The sequence below is a fragment of the Montipora capricornis genome, chromosome 13 (assembly GCF_036669925.1).
Source record: "Montipora capricornis isolate CH-2021 chromosome 13, ASM3666992v2, whole genome shotgun sequence".
Classification (NCBI taxonomy): domain Eukaryota; kingdom Metazoa; phylum Cnidaria; class Anthozoa; order Scleractinia; family Acroporidae; genus Montipora; species Montipora capricornis.
Genome location: NC_090895.1, coordinates 29,349,911 through 29,367,194, shown reverse-complemented (window position 1 = coordinate 29,367,194; position 17,284 = coordinate 29,349,911). Strand labels below are relative to the sequence as shown.

The 17,284-nt window shown below is 38.7% G+C and overlaps 2 protein-coding genes across 4 annotated transcripts in view; one reads left to right on the top strand and one right to left on the bottom strand.

Annotated features, from left to right (window-relative positions):
* LOC138028408 (uncharacterized) overlaps nucleotides 1-1,591 on the top strand; it is an 87,403-nt gene extending 85,812 nt beyond the window's left edge. For all 3 annotated transcript variants that reach the window (XM_068875943.1, XM_068875944.1, XM_068875942.1), the window contains one exon: nucleotides 766-1,591. In XM_068875943.1, coding sequence (XP_068732044.1) covers nucleotides 766-1,182 — 417 coding nt within the window. In that variant the 3' untranslated portion in view covers nucleotides 1,183-1,591. The remainder of the gene's footprint in view (nucleotides 1-765) is intronic.
* Nucleotides 1,592-10,338: 8,747 nt separating this feature from the next.
* The window catches only part of LOC138028525 (intraflagellar transport protein 57 homolog), a 12,930-nt gene continuing 5,984 nt past the window's right edge, over nucleotides 10,339-17,284 (bottom strand). The window contains exons 8-15 of the mRNA XM_068876105.1: nucleotides 16,161-16,283; nucleotides 15,826-15,897; nucleotides 14,448-14,528; nucleotides 13,695-13,745; nucleotides 13,398-13,460; nucleotides 12,809-12,875; nucleotides 11,796-11,872; nucleotides 10,339-11,703 (exon numbers count right to left, since the gene is read on the bottom strand). Coding sequence (XP_068732206.1) covers nucleotides 11,593-11,703; nucleotides 11,796-11,872; nucleotides 12,809-12,875; nucleotides 13,398-13,460; nucleotides 13,695-13,745; nucleotides 14,448-14,528; nucleotides 15,826-15,897; nucleotides 16,161-16,283 — 645 coding nt within the window. The 3' untranslated portion in view covers nucleotides 10,339-11,592. The remainder of the gene's footprint in view (nucleotides 11,704-11,795; nucleotides 11,873-12,808; nucleotides 12,876-13,397; nucleotides 13,461-13,694; nucleotides 13,746-14,447; nucleotides 14,529-15,825; nucleotides 15,898-16,160; nucleotides 16,284-17,284) is intronic.

Sequence of the window (17,284 nt, the reverse complement as noted above, 5' to 3'; positions counted from 1 at the left end):
CACACCATTAGGCTCCTTTTCAGTTATTCTCGATTTTTTCACAAGTTTTTTTTTTAAACGAGTCGTCCATTAAAAAACGTGATTTTGCCCTCCACATAGCCGCGAGTACGTGCTTGTAAATGACGCGCCATGCCTGTGGTACCTTAGTTGATTTGTCCTTCCACAGAGAGGCATTTCTCACGCGTTCTTCCCTCACATTGTCAAGGGAAGATTACTTGACGAGCATAAAAGAACGGCAAAAGTGACCACGTGACCATGATTTCCCGGTTCCCGTTTAACGTATTCGTGGAATTTTCTTCTCAATTTTGGTTGACATAACAAGTTTTTTGCGGAAATAAAGAAGCCAAAAACTATTTTGCGGTAAGTCAAACGAGGGAAAACTAGGTGGCATGGTTGCAGATCGTTCATAACTGACACCTTATCGCAATTTTCTTCATGAACGTACGTTGACGCCATGTTGACTAACAAAACAGCTTCATCAAAACTTGCAAAATTTGACAGGAAAGGTTTTTCATTTTATTTACCCGTTTCAGGTTAACGTGATTGTAAAATTTCTCCAATAACTACGTAGGAGGCTTCGGTTTAGTGTGAGGTTGTGTTGTCTATAAAAAAACGCCGATATTTTCATGTTTACTTGCGTCAGTGATGACATTTGTTGGTCGGTCAATTTAACTTCTTTGCCAGACTGGAGGGAAAAGGTGTCCAGCAAAATGAAGTTTCTTCCCCTTTCACCTTGAAATTTAACTGAAAACAATGACTTTGCAGGTTCAAGTAGATGATATGGAGGACACTGTGGACGCCTTGAACCAAGAATTTGCTCAGGTCTCCCGTCAGTCTATTGATATCAGCACCAACCTGCGGGAACTTGAGCAAGAGCTTCTCTCTCAGACAGACCTCCTGAGGGAGTCAGCTGAAGGCAGCCCTGAGCAAGCGCAACACAAGAGTGCTGTTCGTGAAACCACCACCAAGATCACCACTGCAAAGGCTTCTCTTGGATCCATTGAACTGCAGAAGAGTAACTGCTTGGAAAGGCTAAACTTGTTTAAGAGGAGACTGGAAGAAAAGCAAACGCAGTTAGAACAACACGCCAGCAAACCAGAGAGCGAAAGAAAGCAACAAGCAGAGAGAAAACTACAATCCGCCATGGGCAAATCACCAGCTAAAAAGAAACCCAAAAAATAGACTTGTGAATAACACTAACATTCGACCGCTTACCATTTAAAAACACTTTTCAGTTTGTTTTGTACCCGGTATTATTTATTAGCATTGATTGCAGAAAAATATTTAAGGAACAAGTTTAAGCAAAAGGCCAAGCACGAAAGAAGATAACGTATCGTCAACATTAAAAAGGATATTTTTAGAAATATTTTTGTAAAAGTAGACAAGCTGTAGAAAGTTGTCAACCGTTTCTTTTTACGCTTTTTTTTATAATACGAAAATACGAAAATAAGGGACCTCATCAGTGTCCCCGTAATTTAGAATTTTGCAATGAAACATTTTAACGAATTAAGTCATTCATCGAATCAAAATGAGCTCAGTCCAATGTAACAGTACTTTATATTATGGCCTTTAAATAGTAGTTTTGTAAAAAGAGACTTGGTGTCATTTATTACTATCATTCGTATGTTATAGAGCGTATTCACATGACGTCACGGCGGCCATTTTGGTGTTCCAAAACATAGGAATGGCGGCCATGTTTGTGTACCAAGCTAATCTTCCGGGAATTGAACTCTATTTTTATGCCAAAACTTTCTTTTGTATCGGTAATCTAATATGGCTGCTGGTCACGTGAGTGAAAACGCTCTACTCTTCATTTCCCATTTTACCCGTTAACATGTTTGCGCAAATGCACATTCCCATGCAAACATAACTATGCTACGCTGCGGGAATGGGATCTGTCTCGCATGATATATGTTCCCACATATCGCTTCCTCGCTGCCTGGTTAGCCGAGCTGGGGGATGTTATAAGAGAGCGGCGGCTCGAAATCTCGGAGTTTACTGTCCTGGTCAATCCTTTGACAATTTCCCCAGAGGTTTCGCCACTGGCTCCAATATGTCATGCATTTGGGCTGCGCATGCGCTAGTCTCCACCAGTTATGAAATTCTTGTATAACAGATCCCATGAACGTCAAACATTTTGGTCGATCAAGATTTACTGATTTTTTATTACGACCATCTTTCTCGGCAAACACTGGGCTGACATCGACAAAGTGTCACGAAGCGTGTCGTCTTAATCAGACGTACATCATCTTTAGTTGAATTTCAATGGCTATACCCGATCTTTAGGATAAAGTAAGCATTGTGGAATGAATAAGTTACAATACACTAAACGGCCCTAAGAAAAGTGGCACAAACTATCACACCAATCGAGGACGGTAAGTCTAACAACAAAAATAGCTGAAGAGTGTAAAAGCAGTTGACTAGACAAAGTGGTATGATTTTGCATTGAACTATGCATCGGCTGGCCATACCTGCCATCTATGGAGGCATATCTATGACAAAATTTGAAATAAAATCGTCGAAATCATGAATGCATCAATCCAAGACTGAATGGCAACAAGCCGATTCTGCAAATGGCCATCACGGAAAGAGACATAAGGCAGAGAGGCATAACGCAAAAATGCATCACGCAGAGGCATAACGTAAACAGCCATGACGCAAATATCCATAACGTAAAGAGGAATAACGCAAAGAGACATAACGCAGCAAAGCATAACGTAAGATGGCCATAACGCAGAAGCATAATGCAAAGGCCCTTTGAAGAATGGAGAATAGCTGTGTCCTCCGTAAATAATTTCAGCTCCAAAAAAAGGTCAATTGATTGTTGAAGGGAAACAACATATAATCGCTAACGAACGTTTTCTTCCTGTTTAAGATATGCCTCCGCGTTATGCCTCATTGAGTTATCCTTTTTGCGCTATGGCCATTTGCGTTATGCGTCTTTGCGTCATGCCTACTTGCGTTATGCCTCTCTGCGTTATGCCTCTTTCTGTGATGGCCATTTGCAGAATCGGCTTGTTACCATTCAGCTTTGGATTGATGCTTTCATGATTTGGACGATTTTATTTCAAGTACTGATCATTGAATTTTGTCATAGATATACCTCCATAGCCATCTGCTGGCACACTAGGAATTTGCATAGACAGGTAAAAAAGACAGGGTGTTTTCCAGAAATTCTTACCAGTAATTAAACTAATTTACATACCCTTTAGACTAACGACTCCAGCATGTTTCCCTCTTTCTTCCGGTTTGTCTTTTAACGTTCCAACCTCCCAATTACTCCACGTTTCCCGCAGCAAGAACATTAAGGCCATTTCCATGTTTCTACTGCCAACACAATCCATCTTGCTAAACCTGGGGAGAGCTGCCAACACAGAAATACGTTTAAGCATACATGAAAGCCTATACCTTTCCTTAGTTTCAGTAAGTACTTTTCAAATGTTTTTCTTTTTTCGAGTCTTTGAGTCACCAAACTCTAGTGCTAGTATGATAAATCGAGGAGACAAATAAAGAACATACTTTAAACAAGCGAGCTCAATAGCGAGGCGAACGCAAACGCGGGTTATGCGAAAGGAAACCAGCGTGAAAGTAAGAGCTTATTTTCTCCCGCGGTGGTCCCTAGAGCGTGACACGCAGCCCGCGCTTGCCTTGAGATTGCTTCCTTTGGACGACAGCTTTCCAGGGTCAGAGGTGTCATCGTACTGCTTAATTGAATAAGTTCTTATTGGTGGACGGTCAAAGAACCGCAAAGAGCAGAGCTGATTGAACGGTAGAGGAATAAATTTTATTATTCAACACGTTGTAACATGTCCAAATATGGTCACAGCGCGCTCAATATTTCTCGTTCGTACTCAACAGATATCGCCTGATTTTAGCGAAATCGCCTACAGCCTCGTCGGCTAAGTATCAAGCGATATTCCGCAAGATTGAGCAGGACAATTGTTAAATATCTCTCCGATAGTACGCGCACTAATAGCCTTTTTTTCAAGCTTAGTTTTTCTCATTTGCAATACAATATAATCTTGCATCATGTAGCATATACGTGAGGCAATTTCGGGCTATTTTGTAGTTTAAAACGAAATTGCCTCGTTAGATTACATTGTAATTGAATTGAGAAAAACTAACAGTGAAAAGGAATAAGCGCCAAATAGACCATTTTCGAATTCTCACGGATGGACTGGATCTAGCATGAAATGGAGGCTAATACATTTATGTTAAATAAACTTGTAAAACTGTTTGAATCGTGCAATCAACTATTTTTAAACCTATGGATCCCAACTCAGTTAGTAACTGACCTTTATTTTTTCAATCCTGATTGCAGTATAAGTTCCGGTTCCCTTGCGAAGTCTCAGAAATTTAGGTCTGAGCATGCGCACTTGAAAAAAGTCGACCTCCAAACAAATGTGACGCGCATGCTTAAGACTGGAACTCGAGCTTGTAACCGTACAGGCACTGCAATCTTAAAGTAATCGACCCAACAGTTATTGGGGATAAGTATTTACCTCTGTCAAACTTCTCGAGTGGAATTTACGGGAAACGGTTGTGAAGAACATTTGAGTTACTGGTCGGAATACTGCTGGCTCAAGTTGTAAACTGAGCACTGAACCTTATTGACCGTACATCCTTTTATGTTTCCAAATAAAGCGTAGAGCCGTTCTTCTTTATCATACTGTGACGGAAAAAAAGGAAGAGGCTTTGACAAACGGTGCACGCTTGATACGAAAATAGCTGTTGGTATGCAATAGTTGGGTTCAAAGTGCTATCAAAATAATAGAGGTTTTGCACGGCAGCCATGTTGCATTTACAAGGTCAGGTATTTCCGTTCACTCTTATGTGTTTGGCGTAATACGTGACATGAACGATCACCAAGGCGATCCAACAAACTGACCGCTCCTCAGTGGAATGAATAATTCAATGTTTTGGCTTAAAACTTGGAGTGACCGCTTTCTTAAATTCTTCGGAATCCAACACCTAAAGAAATGTAGAGAGTTGTCATTTCGAAAAATGCTCAAGGAATTAGAAGTCGGTCCATACAACAGAATAAATATCTGGACCAACGTTTAACCAATAATGCTTGCATGTAGAAAATATAGAAAAATAGAGTGTTTTCACTCACGTGATCAGTAACCTTGTTTTTCCACCGAAACGAAAAAAAAAAAAAGCGTTTGTATGATAATAGAGCTCATTTCCCCTGGGATTAGTTGGGGACACCAACATGGCCGAGGTTCTTTTGTTTAGGGATACTGACATGGCCGCCGTGAAGTCGCGTGAAAACACTCTATTGAAGTACTAGTTGCGTAGCTCACTATGTACAACTTTTCACCCGAGCCGGACATGAACTGAGGATGTTTTAGTCGTACACGTTTTTTCAACGTTGCATCTTAAATACCAAATACCGTGATAGACTAAACACTTATCTATCCATTGATTCTTGAGTAGCAAGAGCGTTCCGACTATATTTATTATTTTAAGGTATTATATTTGTACTAAAGCCTCGGTTGCTTAGATCAGCGTTTGGTTTCAGTATGTCAAGGTATGCATACCCCTTGTGTCATTTTTAACAGGGGGGTGGTCACATCCCTTGGCTCTTAAATAATGACATTTATAAACTCTGCGGGCTGATTTTAGCTACTATCTAGGAGAGGTGCGTTCCTTCATAAATTTCTCTTCATACGCGAACTTGAAAGCTACCTTATTACGCAATAAACTGACTGACATTGCCTTCTAAATACCCAAGTGAATCTTGTTTAATTGATAGAAGAGTCCATCTAACACATGCATGTGAATGTGTATTGGAATCAAATCTCATATGCCAGAGACAGTCAAAAATCTTGCTTTTCAGGTTTGTTTCTTTGCATAACTTTACGTGAAACAGGTGTGTTTGTGAAATTACAAAATCTCGATGCCACACTTTAAAAAACATCCATCAACTCCAAAATATGTTAGGCTTTTCAATACAAGCATTGACTAATGTTATTTCTATTTATGTACAGTTCCAGAAATTCTGCAAAAAAATATCATCTGCAGCCACATTTCCGTGGAATGGCCCTGATCAATAACTTCTTCCTAACGCCTTTATCTGTTTCCATTACAACGCCCAAGCTCGAGTATTCGACAGGAACACAAGAGATTCTCTTGAACGTCTTCTTTTCGTCATCAGAGAGGGCAAGGTCATTCAATATGGCGAGCTGACGGATTAATAAGTCATTCGTGATGTAAGTATTGTCTCGAGCGTCCAGGCTGTAGGGACCGTCACATGATCCACCGCAATAAGCAAATGTAACTGGAGTCTTAGGTGAGATGAAGACGTATTTCATTCCCACCGTAGAAAAATTAGATACGAAAGTGTGAAGTTTACAGTGCGAGACATCTGCTGTTTGCTGGGATCGTCTTTCCCCGTTATTCTCCAGTTGGGACTCCTCTGTAGGTAAGACAACCAGTGTATGCATGAGCATTGATACAGCATAGCTACCATCAGTTATTTAGGAAAATAAAGAGGTATGCAAACTCTTTCTATGTCAAACTAAACGGAAGACCCACCTCCTCTCGTTCTTTCGCGAACAGAAGCAACCTACCTGCCTTCCGTTTTGTTGGCAATTATTTTGAATTTTGTAATTTTGATTCCTGTAAAACGAGAGAACGTAACTCTCTAACTATCGTAACGCCTCGAATCCCCGGGTTCAAATCCTCACAAGTAGTAAAGTACTTGGAAACCGATGAAATCGAATATAGCTGAAGTGGTTCTTGTCCATCGATAATTAGTTGAATCAATGAACAGCGGGGCCCAATCAATATGAAAAGTTTGTTTTAACTTTTCGGGCCCGGAAGCCTATTTATAAAAACTATGATTTTCTTTTTCTGAACAAAATTTCAAGATAAGAAAGAAAAATGTACGGCACAGTTTCATAACTAGACATTGAGAGCGAATTAAGACTCCTGAAACAAACCTAAGTGAAGAGTTTTCAGGCTTACGATAAACACCACGAACGATGAAAATTATTTCATGAAAACGAGATCCTCTCTCTCGAAGAATGTATAAAAATAGTGAAAATGTAAGCGGAACATTACCTTGTTTGCGAGGGTTAATTATGGTGGATAACTTACAGTGTGCAGTTTCGTCACTAACCAACAAGGACAAAACGACCAAGATTCTTCCGATTCCCATCTTGTGCCGGTTAGATCAGTACTTACCTTCAACTGAAGATGTTTGAAGTTGTTCTGTTTTGTATGTTATTGATACTGTCTTTACCACATAGGGATCCAAAAGCCGGAGCTGAAATCTTTCCTTCCTTGCCAAACACTATGGCCATCATTATCGGTATAACAAAACAACAACAGCATTATCCACGATCGAAGACGACTTTGGGTTAGGGTTAAGCCATAGATTTTGATGAGGGTTATTCATAACATTTCAATTATTTCTGCCAACCTTAATTACTTGGGACAAGTCGCACAGGTACATGACTAAAATCTCAAGATATTTTCCTTGAAAGCGAGAGTATTTGACTGACGGTTAGATGTATTTTTCCTTCATTCATGCGACTTGATGTTAAAATTTTGCATATCCATGAGATGAAGTCTACCCACAGAGTATTTTATCGGAAATGCCACTCGAAAACGCAGGAAATCCCGCGCAGGAAACTCTCCGGGAGAGCATGTCCCAGACCCCCTCGGGCACGAGCGCCTCTGGGCAAGTCTCTTTTCGCGTATACCACGTGCTTGATAGTTACACGATGATAAATTAATAGATCTTGATCTAAAATGTGGAAGACATTCGTCGTAATCAATATTTTAAGCCGTAAGGGTAGCGAGAAAATGGTGAGTCCCAAATCCTTCCGTGTGAAAAAACCTACAGGCCCTATTGAAATTGGCCCTGTCTCTGACAGGCCCCATTGAAATTGTATTTAAGTAGTGCGATAGACTCCTTCTTAATGACTGGCTATACGAGCTCGAGCTTTTATAATCAAAATTTTTTATGTCTTACAATACAGCCAGCTATCTCATATAATAGTATGATAAAATTAAAATGTCAGGAATTCCACGAAGAAAATAGGAACCGTCAACCTCATGTCAAAGCAAATTTCACAACTGTTGAATGCGATGAAGTCTGGTTATACTTCAGGACCATGGATGCCTGCGGATGCTGTGGAGAGCAGGATGCTCTCCATTGTCAGACTCTGTTAATTTAAAAAATTATTCTTTAAAATTATTCTTAAAATGTTGGAACGCGAATTAACTTTAACTTGAGATGTCATAACACCAATGATGTTTACTCTACTTATGATTTATCATTTTGCTGCCTTAATGAATTTATTTATCAAGAGGGTTATCAAAACCTTTATATGTCACAACACTCTAAATGATTTATAATTTTGTGGCCAAGCTGTCATGGAAAACTGGAAAAATTAGCTTTCAGGAAATTAAGAAATTTAAGTTGACAGAAAATGGGCTCTAAATCAGCCAATGATCCCTTCCTTTCTTGTATTTGCCAAGACAAGCTGAAATATGCAGAGGCTTTTTTCTTTTCTTTTTTGCGATAGCATGTACCTTACCCAAACCTGGTCAATAGGTTGAACTAAAAAAATTCATGCCAAACACACCCCTAACAAATTGTGGTTTCATCTGGTTTAAAGTTACAATTTTCCTCCTTTTTCAACCACAAAGAGGTAACTTTAAATTGGTGAAGAATTAACCTAACACTGCAGTTATCACAAACGTTACTCGGCAACCTGGAAAATATCAGCGCTTTTAACCCTGCAGCAGACAATTGCCTTTGCTTATTAATTTGCGTTTGTTTACGTTTTCCTCACTACCTTTTGTCTGTATGCCTTGAAATCTTTATCACCGATTGTCGTCAATACGCTAGTCCTCGTCTATGTATCATTGTTTTGATGCGTCAAGTTCTGTAGCTCTGCTTTACGAACGTTCTTTCCAGCATACGTCTTAAAGTCGAGTCTACTATCGATCGTTTTACATGCAATGGCTTGACCCTGCTAACGACATACAATGTATTCAAAGTAAGTCCCCGTAATTACACAGTTTAAAGTTTTTCCGTCTGAATGGCAAAAACTGTGAAAGTTTCCGAGGCTCTCTTATAAAGGTAACACAGCCAGGTATCATGTGTAACAGCCGTGTCTCAAGAGTAGAACCGGCGTAAGTCTTGTAGTTTGATTTGACGAAAAAAAATTTCCGCCTTCAATCATTTGTTTAATTTAACTCTTTCACTGCCATAAATGCCATTGACACTTAGAGATTTTACTCTGTCTAACGCCAGACGATTTTACTGGTTTATGGGGAAGCACTCGGCGGTGAGAGGCTTAAAAAGGACGCGAAATTTGCAGCGAGCGAAGAATACCCGGATATGCTTCAACAAGCATGCGTTGTTAAAAAAATACAGCCTTTTTTCGTGAAGAGTTGTTATTTAGCGACTTACACGTAAAATAAAAAGGAAAAAAGGAAAGAAAAATATCAAAACGTAGAAAAGATAGGCATGAGACGGTTTTCCTAAGCGTGTGCACGTGCTTAAGTTATTCTTGGAGGCTATTGTCGAAAAATTGGTGCGTTACTCAAAAAAACCAAGTGAATAGGCCAGTTTCAAAAAGACCATACGTTGTTTGCTCTCCAAAACTTGCATAAGCGTTGTTTTATTGTCTCTTGTGAAGTAGACTGTTCCTACACTCGCTCCAGACCTTCCATTCGAATATTGACCGCGTCGCCCGCGTTCGCAAAAAAATCGACTGTTTTGCAGTCTACTTGTGAAGAGTTTTAGAGGGCAAAGGAAGTTTGAAAACGGCCCAATTCTCCTTTTACATTGATATTTAGAAACGGGGTGAAAGTACACTTTTTTAGCCTGCAATATTCCCTGCTGATCATGCGCCTGCGCTGACAAGGGACCAAAAAGTTTTCCACGTCTTTTTCTTTTGACTTACACGGAATCCTTTTTTTGCCATTGTCTACCAGGGCCGAGTTTTCCAAGTGTACAGCAGAGAACAAAATTTTAAAATAGGGAACAGATAGGTCTCCGTGCAAAACAGGGGAAAATGGGAAATACTCAGAAGAAAATGGTTGCTTTAAAAATTCAGATTGTTTCGTCCACGTGCACGGTTATGAAGGCCGGTTTATTAAGAGTGTGTTGCAGGATAGAGCGGAGCTTCTTTTCGCCCTGCCCGTCTCAAAATATCAACGGAAAAGGAAAAACTTATAGCATGGAAAAGAGCAAATTGTATTGACAATAGTCGCTACACTCACAAATACGACCATTGAAAGTTTGAACACTTCTTTATACTTTTCATAAGAACAGTTGCCTCAATCGCTGAAATAAAATGGTTATTCCGAGCAGCCAGTACTCTGCATAATTTTAATTTCTTCTATTTTCAATGTCATGTTTCAGTGTGAGTACAAAGAAAGGTTGTTGTTGTGAATCCACTTCTGTATCATGCAAGTGTCACTTAAACTGGGATCAAACAAGACCATCTGACTATACTCATTGGAACAGGAACAGGTTCCTACTTGATAAGATAAGTCATTACCACGTCTGCAAGTTAAACTAAGCGCCAGACTGACATAAACCAGAAACGACTTAAGCTCTGGCTTGATGACTTTTTGACTATAACATCACGAAGGGTCGTGCAAGGCACAATTAAATGACAATATTTACACTTTTGCTAGAGCGAGTTTTAATCGAGTGTTGTAAAACCAAAACCAAAGTAATTACTTTGGCCAATCAAAAAGGACGGAGACAATCCAGTAAACCAATCAAAACTCGAAGTAATTACACGTAGCCGAAAGCAGCCGCGGGAAAATGTGTACGCGCAAGCCATGATTGGTTCTTGTTTCACTCCTGATTGGTTGAAAAAATGGCGCGAGAACTTTGAACCAATCACTGAGTGAAGTAATGCAAAAACAAAGAAATTCGCCAATTATTTTCGACACTCAATTGAAAACCGCTCTAAAAACGAGTTGCACTGAAGTTTGTATTACGACTCTTTCTTCTAAATTTGCCTCTACTTATTGCAGGCCCGCCCAGAGCCCAGAGCCCAGAGCCCAGAGCCGAACGTTTTCCAGCCCTATTTTCGGCGGAGAAAAACCCTGGGAACAAAGTTGAAGATTAAGTATATCAGTCAGTAATGTAACATTTTTTTTACCACGACAGGGTTTGCCTGATAATGGCTACGGTATACAAACTTTGCTTTCCTTGTATCCAAAGACTTTACACTTTGCTATTCTTACAACTTGTGATTTTAAAAAATCTCGGGCAATTGATGGAAGAAGATACTATTGCCCCGTTCACACCAAACGTTAACCACGTATTGAAGCTGTTTCAAAGTGTCAGGTTAATTACACATGTCGTGTTGGTGTGAATGGGATACAAGTTTCACTTACTTTTTCAGGGGGTATTTCCCGCTTACTTTTAAGGTAAGGGTTGGATTTCCTAGGTTACGACAGTGAGGAAAAGAGTTTATGCCGAGGAGTACCACGTTTAAGAACTGGTTCCAAGTGGAACCAATTCAGACAATATGCGAGCCAGAACAATCAATTTGGTGCATACAATTGACGAAACGACAGATCGAACTAGAATACAAACATTTCAGTCTAAAATGGTTTAAAATCGCCAAAAGTGGCTGCATGGGTCACAGAAGCATGCATGTCTTCTCTTATTGCGCTACGATCGCGGATTTTGGCCAAAAGAAGAGAATGGTCCACCTGAAAGAACGAAAAGAAAAGTCAGTAACGTTCTTCGTCCGTTTTATTTTTCACAGCTGACAGTAAATTCATTTTTATTTCAATAAACTCACCACTCCAATTCGGACATCCATTTGTTGAACCTCCTGCTTTAGTCTTGTCAAAGCTTGTTTTATTCGCACCAATGGACCTGCAATCACAACAACCAAATTGGAAAGACTGAAGAACCAATAAACTGATTGAGTTTTGCAAAACTTGTCGCTAAATGGGTCTTTTCAGTGATTTCAGGGTGGGTACAATGGTGACCTAATAGGAGTAGTTGGAGCCTATGGCCTTCTACCAGAAATTATGGGTTTCTGCTTCTTCTCATTAGTTCATAACCTCTGCAACTGATACTTACAACGGACTTATATCTTCTTGCAACTGAGGACGCTTTCCATTTGACAGAACTAACCTGCCAGACCGGGCATTTGGAAAACTATAAACTCTACAACGCCTTCAAATTAACACACTTCGAGGATGATATACAATCCTTCAGAAGAATGCGAGGGATTATCACGCAAGTGTTCCTTCAAATTATTGCATTTTCTTTGCAAACTGACGGGTCTGGCCGGCCAGTTCTGACAAAAGGAAAGCGCCCTGAGACGTACATGAGACTTACAGAAGTTACAGCAGGTCATTAAACTTGGTTCTGGTGGCAAAATTACTGTTCAGCATACTGGTAGAGGTGATAACGTTGAAGGGTGGAATTATCTCTTACAGTTGTCATGAAGTAGATCATGAATTTAATAACTGGCTAAAGAATAATAACCTTTTACTAACCGAGCGCGAGGGCCGTACTGGAGTATATTGATTCGAGGTCACGTGGCAGTGCGGACCGAAAAGCCCCTAGGGGAGTGGTCAACTACATAATCATTCATTCATTCATTCAACTGCACTGAACCTTTTACATTTAAAAAACTAAATTCCGCTTGCTGTAAATACTGTACTATTGTGATGGAAAAATTAAATTCCTTTTTTTAAACTCTTTGTTTCGCTCAACTTGAATTTCCCGGGAAAGAGAAAAAATTCGGAAACGCTCCGTTTCCATGGTAATGCTCGGGTTGGAATTCTGCTCATGCATTACCTGCATCAGTCATGTTTGTTCCTCTCTCATCCATTTGAGCTTTAACAGATTCTAGTTCTTCTGTAATCTAAAAATAGTGCAATTAGTAATGGTAATAGGACTTTGTGCCGTCCAATTCACTCTGTAATTATATGAGTGATAACAAAAGCCCAATTTGTTTATCATGAGTATGATTACAGACCGAATTGGATGACATGAAGTCCTCTTACCAAATAATCATAATAATTATACCTTCTGAGAAAAGAGGAAGAGCTAAGTTATGATAGAAAGGGAAACTTTTCACTAAAAGAATGACAAAGGAGGCATAAACTGATTAATATCGCTCTCAAAGAAAGAAAGCCCCAATTTAGGAGTCTGTACACTATTTTTATGGTGATTGAAACCAAGGTTGTGATTAGTTCATTTAAACTATAACTTCAAAATTTACGTGATGGCTTATTAATACTGGTAAAGCTGTTTAATTTTACAAAGGCTTATGGAGTTGGCTGGTACATTGCACATTCCCAAAATTGCAGTGAATTATGGTATGACACTTTTTAATATTGCAACTGAATGAAATTGAATATTCTAGTCCAGACATACAATTTACCTGAGATAATGACTTTGTAAGTTCTGTGACTCCTCCAGAACCTTGCTTGTAACGCTCTTTTGTCTGGATAACAAATAAAAAACAACCATCTTGTCATCAAAAAGTTTGTTCAACTTAAAAAACCAGGCAAAGATGTATGCAGCTTTCATTTTAACTGCCTGTTTCAGTGGTGTCTAGCTGAATTGTAAGGAACACAAAAATCCAAGAAAAGTGGAGGATTGTAAACTACATCTACGACCCTCCCCCCTAAGCCACATGAAAATTACACAGGTAATTAAGATAATGCATCCAGCATACTTCAGCCAATGTGTCCTGTAGACTTCTAAATTCTTGCAACAAGTGTTCAAGCTGTTTTAAAGGGAGATAAACATGGTATAAGACAAGGCTTGTTTATGCATAAATAAACAAAAAGACTCAACTCATTGGTCTAACTACCGAGATTCCAGGTTGTGTTCATTGTGATAAAGTTGTACATGTAATTTGTAAAAAGCTCAGCAGTGGGCTGATGTACATGTATTTCAAAAATACTATTTTCAGTTCATTTTTATGCTGCCTAGTTACTTGCTCACATAACAACATTTGTTAGTTGCCTCACAAGTTCTTAAGATCCTGTTGGGCTCATCTGACTAAAGTATTTTTCATTATTGTTGTATTGTTATTTCTCAACACTTTTTGCAATTTTCACGTCATGACAAGTTATATCTTACAATGATGAGACATGCTCATAATTAAATGCACCCAGTTTTGATAAATGTTACAAGATGCCCCCTTGTACTTCTCCCCAATTTCAACATCACCCATATCTAGGAATTTACAGACATCTAACAACACAAAGTTCACTCTAACTCTGCTAGCCAAGTAAAGATAAACATCTGCATAAATTTACCCTTACTTAAAACTACATGTAATCCCTACTCTTAGACTAACCTTGTTGTTGGAAATACACTTAACTGAACACTTTGTATTGGATATCAAAATTGGGTGGGCATCTACATGTAAGTATAGTTATGCATTTCTGGAAAAAAAAGTCTACAGATTATCTAAGACTACCTGATTATTTATGTATTTTTCCCTGCTGGATATCTTCTCTAGTGTTCTGCTTATTTCATGATGAAGCTTGTCAAGATGTCCCTGTAAACGTCATCAACAATAACAAGTGAAATATTTTCCTTCCAAAGCGTCTAGAGCATGAAATGATAAAGAATACCGGTACAGGTTACTTTCCTGTTGTTACAAATAATAATTACATGAACTTTCAATAGCTCATCGTACTGGTACATACAAACCTTAAGATGTAATTTTGAATGAATTACCAAAACTTTAACAATAATGCTGTTTGGCCTGCATTGTATGCTAACAATAATAATTACTAAGCCCGTGAGTAACTGATACAACAACAAAATCAATTATTATATTAATCTTTGAGTGTTCACATCAACTAGATTTAAATTTAGATTTAAATTTACATGATTTACAGACTTTGCCAGTCAAGCTGGCAGAGCGCCACAACAGCTTGCGCCAATTACTGTGGCCCCTTTTTTACCCTCCCAACCATGATACTCAACAGAAGACAGACCACAACGCCAGGAACTATGTGCCCTACTCTTAGCGACAAGTGTGTGGGTTCTTTTACGTCCCACAGGATTATAGACATTGAAGGGTTGTGAGACCAGACCTCCGGCTTATTGTCCTTATCCGAGAAGACTTGAAAGTCTAACCATTTGCAGATGTAGTTACAAAGGCAGCACTTTCTCCTCAGTTATTTAAAGACCCTTAGAGTGTTGGTCTGCCCGGAGCTCATGACCTCCCGCATGACAGTCCGGTGCTCAACCAACTGAGCCACCGGTGTGCGGTAACTAGTTAATTTTTTTGTGGAAAACAAAGAATTTTAGCAAAGAACATTGAACAAAAAGTTAATGTACACAAAGAGAAATGTGTATTCAGTAATTGATTAAATCAATTTTCACTTTTCCTTCAGAAATCTTAAGATAAAAAATGACAGACTGGTATTAATCTTAATTCCTTTTAAAATCAATTTCATCAAACAGCAATTGAAAGCTTTTCAACAACATTTTGTGGCCTTTAGTTTATATTTGGCTAACACTTTCGCTTACCCTCTTCTCTTTCTCTTAATAAATTACCCATTGACATCTAGAGAGAATTGATACAAACTGTAGATTTTACTCTAATGCTAAACTATTGTACTCATCAATGGGGGAAACTATGTCCTCTTTAACACATTCACTCCTAGGAGTGAGACTTGATAGATAAACACTCTGTCTAATGCCAGACAATCTTGTCAAGGATGGCGGGCGATATAGGATATGGGTTAAAACCTTATTGCCAAGCCAAAAAAGAACTTCAGGAAATTATATTTCAATCCCACATCAGCAACTGTAGTTTCTTAATCTGTGTACAAGTGATTCACCTTGGTCTCTGTAAGTGAAGACTTGATTCCTTCACTGTGTTGCTGCATCTGCTCATAATGTGTTCTCCAGTCCTAAAAAAAGAGACAACTTTTACAGGCCACCTTTATGTACAATGCAATCATAAGCACAAGCCACATACGCAGATGCAGCAGCGTTTGATAACTTATACCTTTCATCAAACTTATACCTTTCATTATTAACAACAAGCCTGCATATTCTGCTTCTGCTTATGCTTACGTCATACGTGTAAACCAGGGTTCAGGAAATTTGGATTGTCTGGGCGGCTGTGAAGTATGTGACTTCCTCAATATTATTGCAAGTCTAAATGATGTACCTTATTATCAGTTCTAATGTGAACTTTCAACAGCGGTAAAACTCTTTCAACTTCAAGTTTCCACTCAGCTGCATCTGTAGTTGATTCCATGACAGAGTCAGGCTTTGAAGAATCATTGATGTCCTATGGAACAAAACAACAATGATCAAGAATTTGTGATAACATTTTCATTAACAAATACCACAGTCTGACTGTATGGTTTCAACTCAATCACGTAACAACTTGCATGATCGATTTAATGACATTTAGCTGTGTTAACTGGTTGCTGAGAGACTGCATGGCTGACTGACCATTACTTTGATCTACCGATAAAAGGACACGGTAAAATTTGGCAACATTAATCACTTCCCAAACTGACACACCTTCAGTATTTTGAGAGCAATTTGGGACAAGAGAAATACAATTAATGCACCTATAACTTGCATGTACTGTACTTCTGTGGCCAGATTATTACTTTCAGTATTCAATAATTTTTTTTTAAATAAGCTCTTTACAACATTCAAAGCTGACAAATTTGATTTTTTCAACCAGACTGAAATTGATGGGGGAAGAGAGAAACAGTGTCCTAAACTGTCAACAGGTGGCAACAGCCATTTGACCAAACACTTCACGACAACAAAAGAATTATTTTTAAAGTGGAACTATGATAAAAAAAATAACTTCCTTTTTTCCTTCAGATTTGGAAAGTGTTTGCTTAACAATAATATTGCCTCAGCCAGGTTTGAATTCATCCAAATGCTGTTTACTTTTGAGTGTAAGTTTTGGATTTCATGGTAGAGTGCCATTACTCATGTTCAAAACTGACCGACTCGACCTGAGAGGGTTGGATCTCGGAAAAAGTGACACCACTCACTCAATAGTGTAAAATTTCAGTGTGTAAAAATTTGCAGTTTATTATGTATGCAAAACAAGAGTGAAAAAATGTGAAAGCCTGAAACTATTGTGCTGCATATTACAAATGTAATTCAGTTGCGTACAAACGCATTGCATTCTTATAAACTTGTGAGTCTTTGATGTCATTTTCTACTCAATCCAGCTCTATCAAGATTTTAAAGTTGGTAACAGGGAACCATTAAATAGTAAAAATCCATTTAAAATAAACAAATGCCTTTTTGAAATTAAAG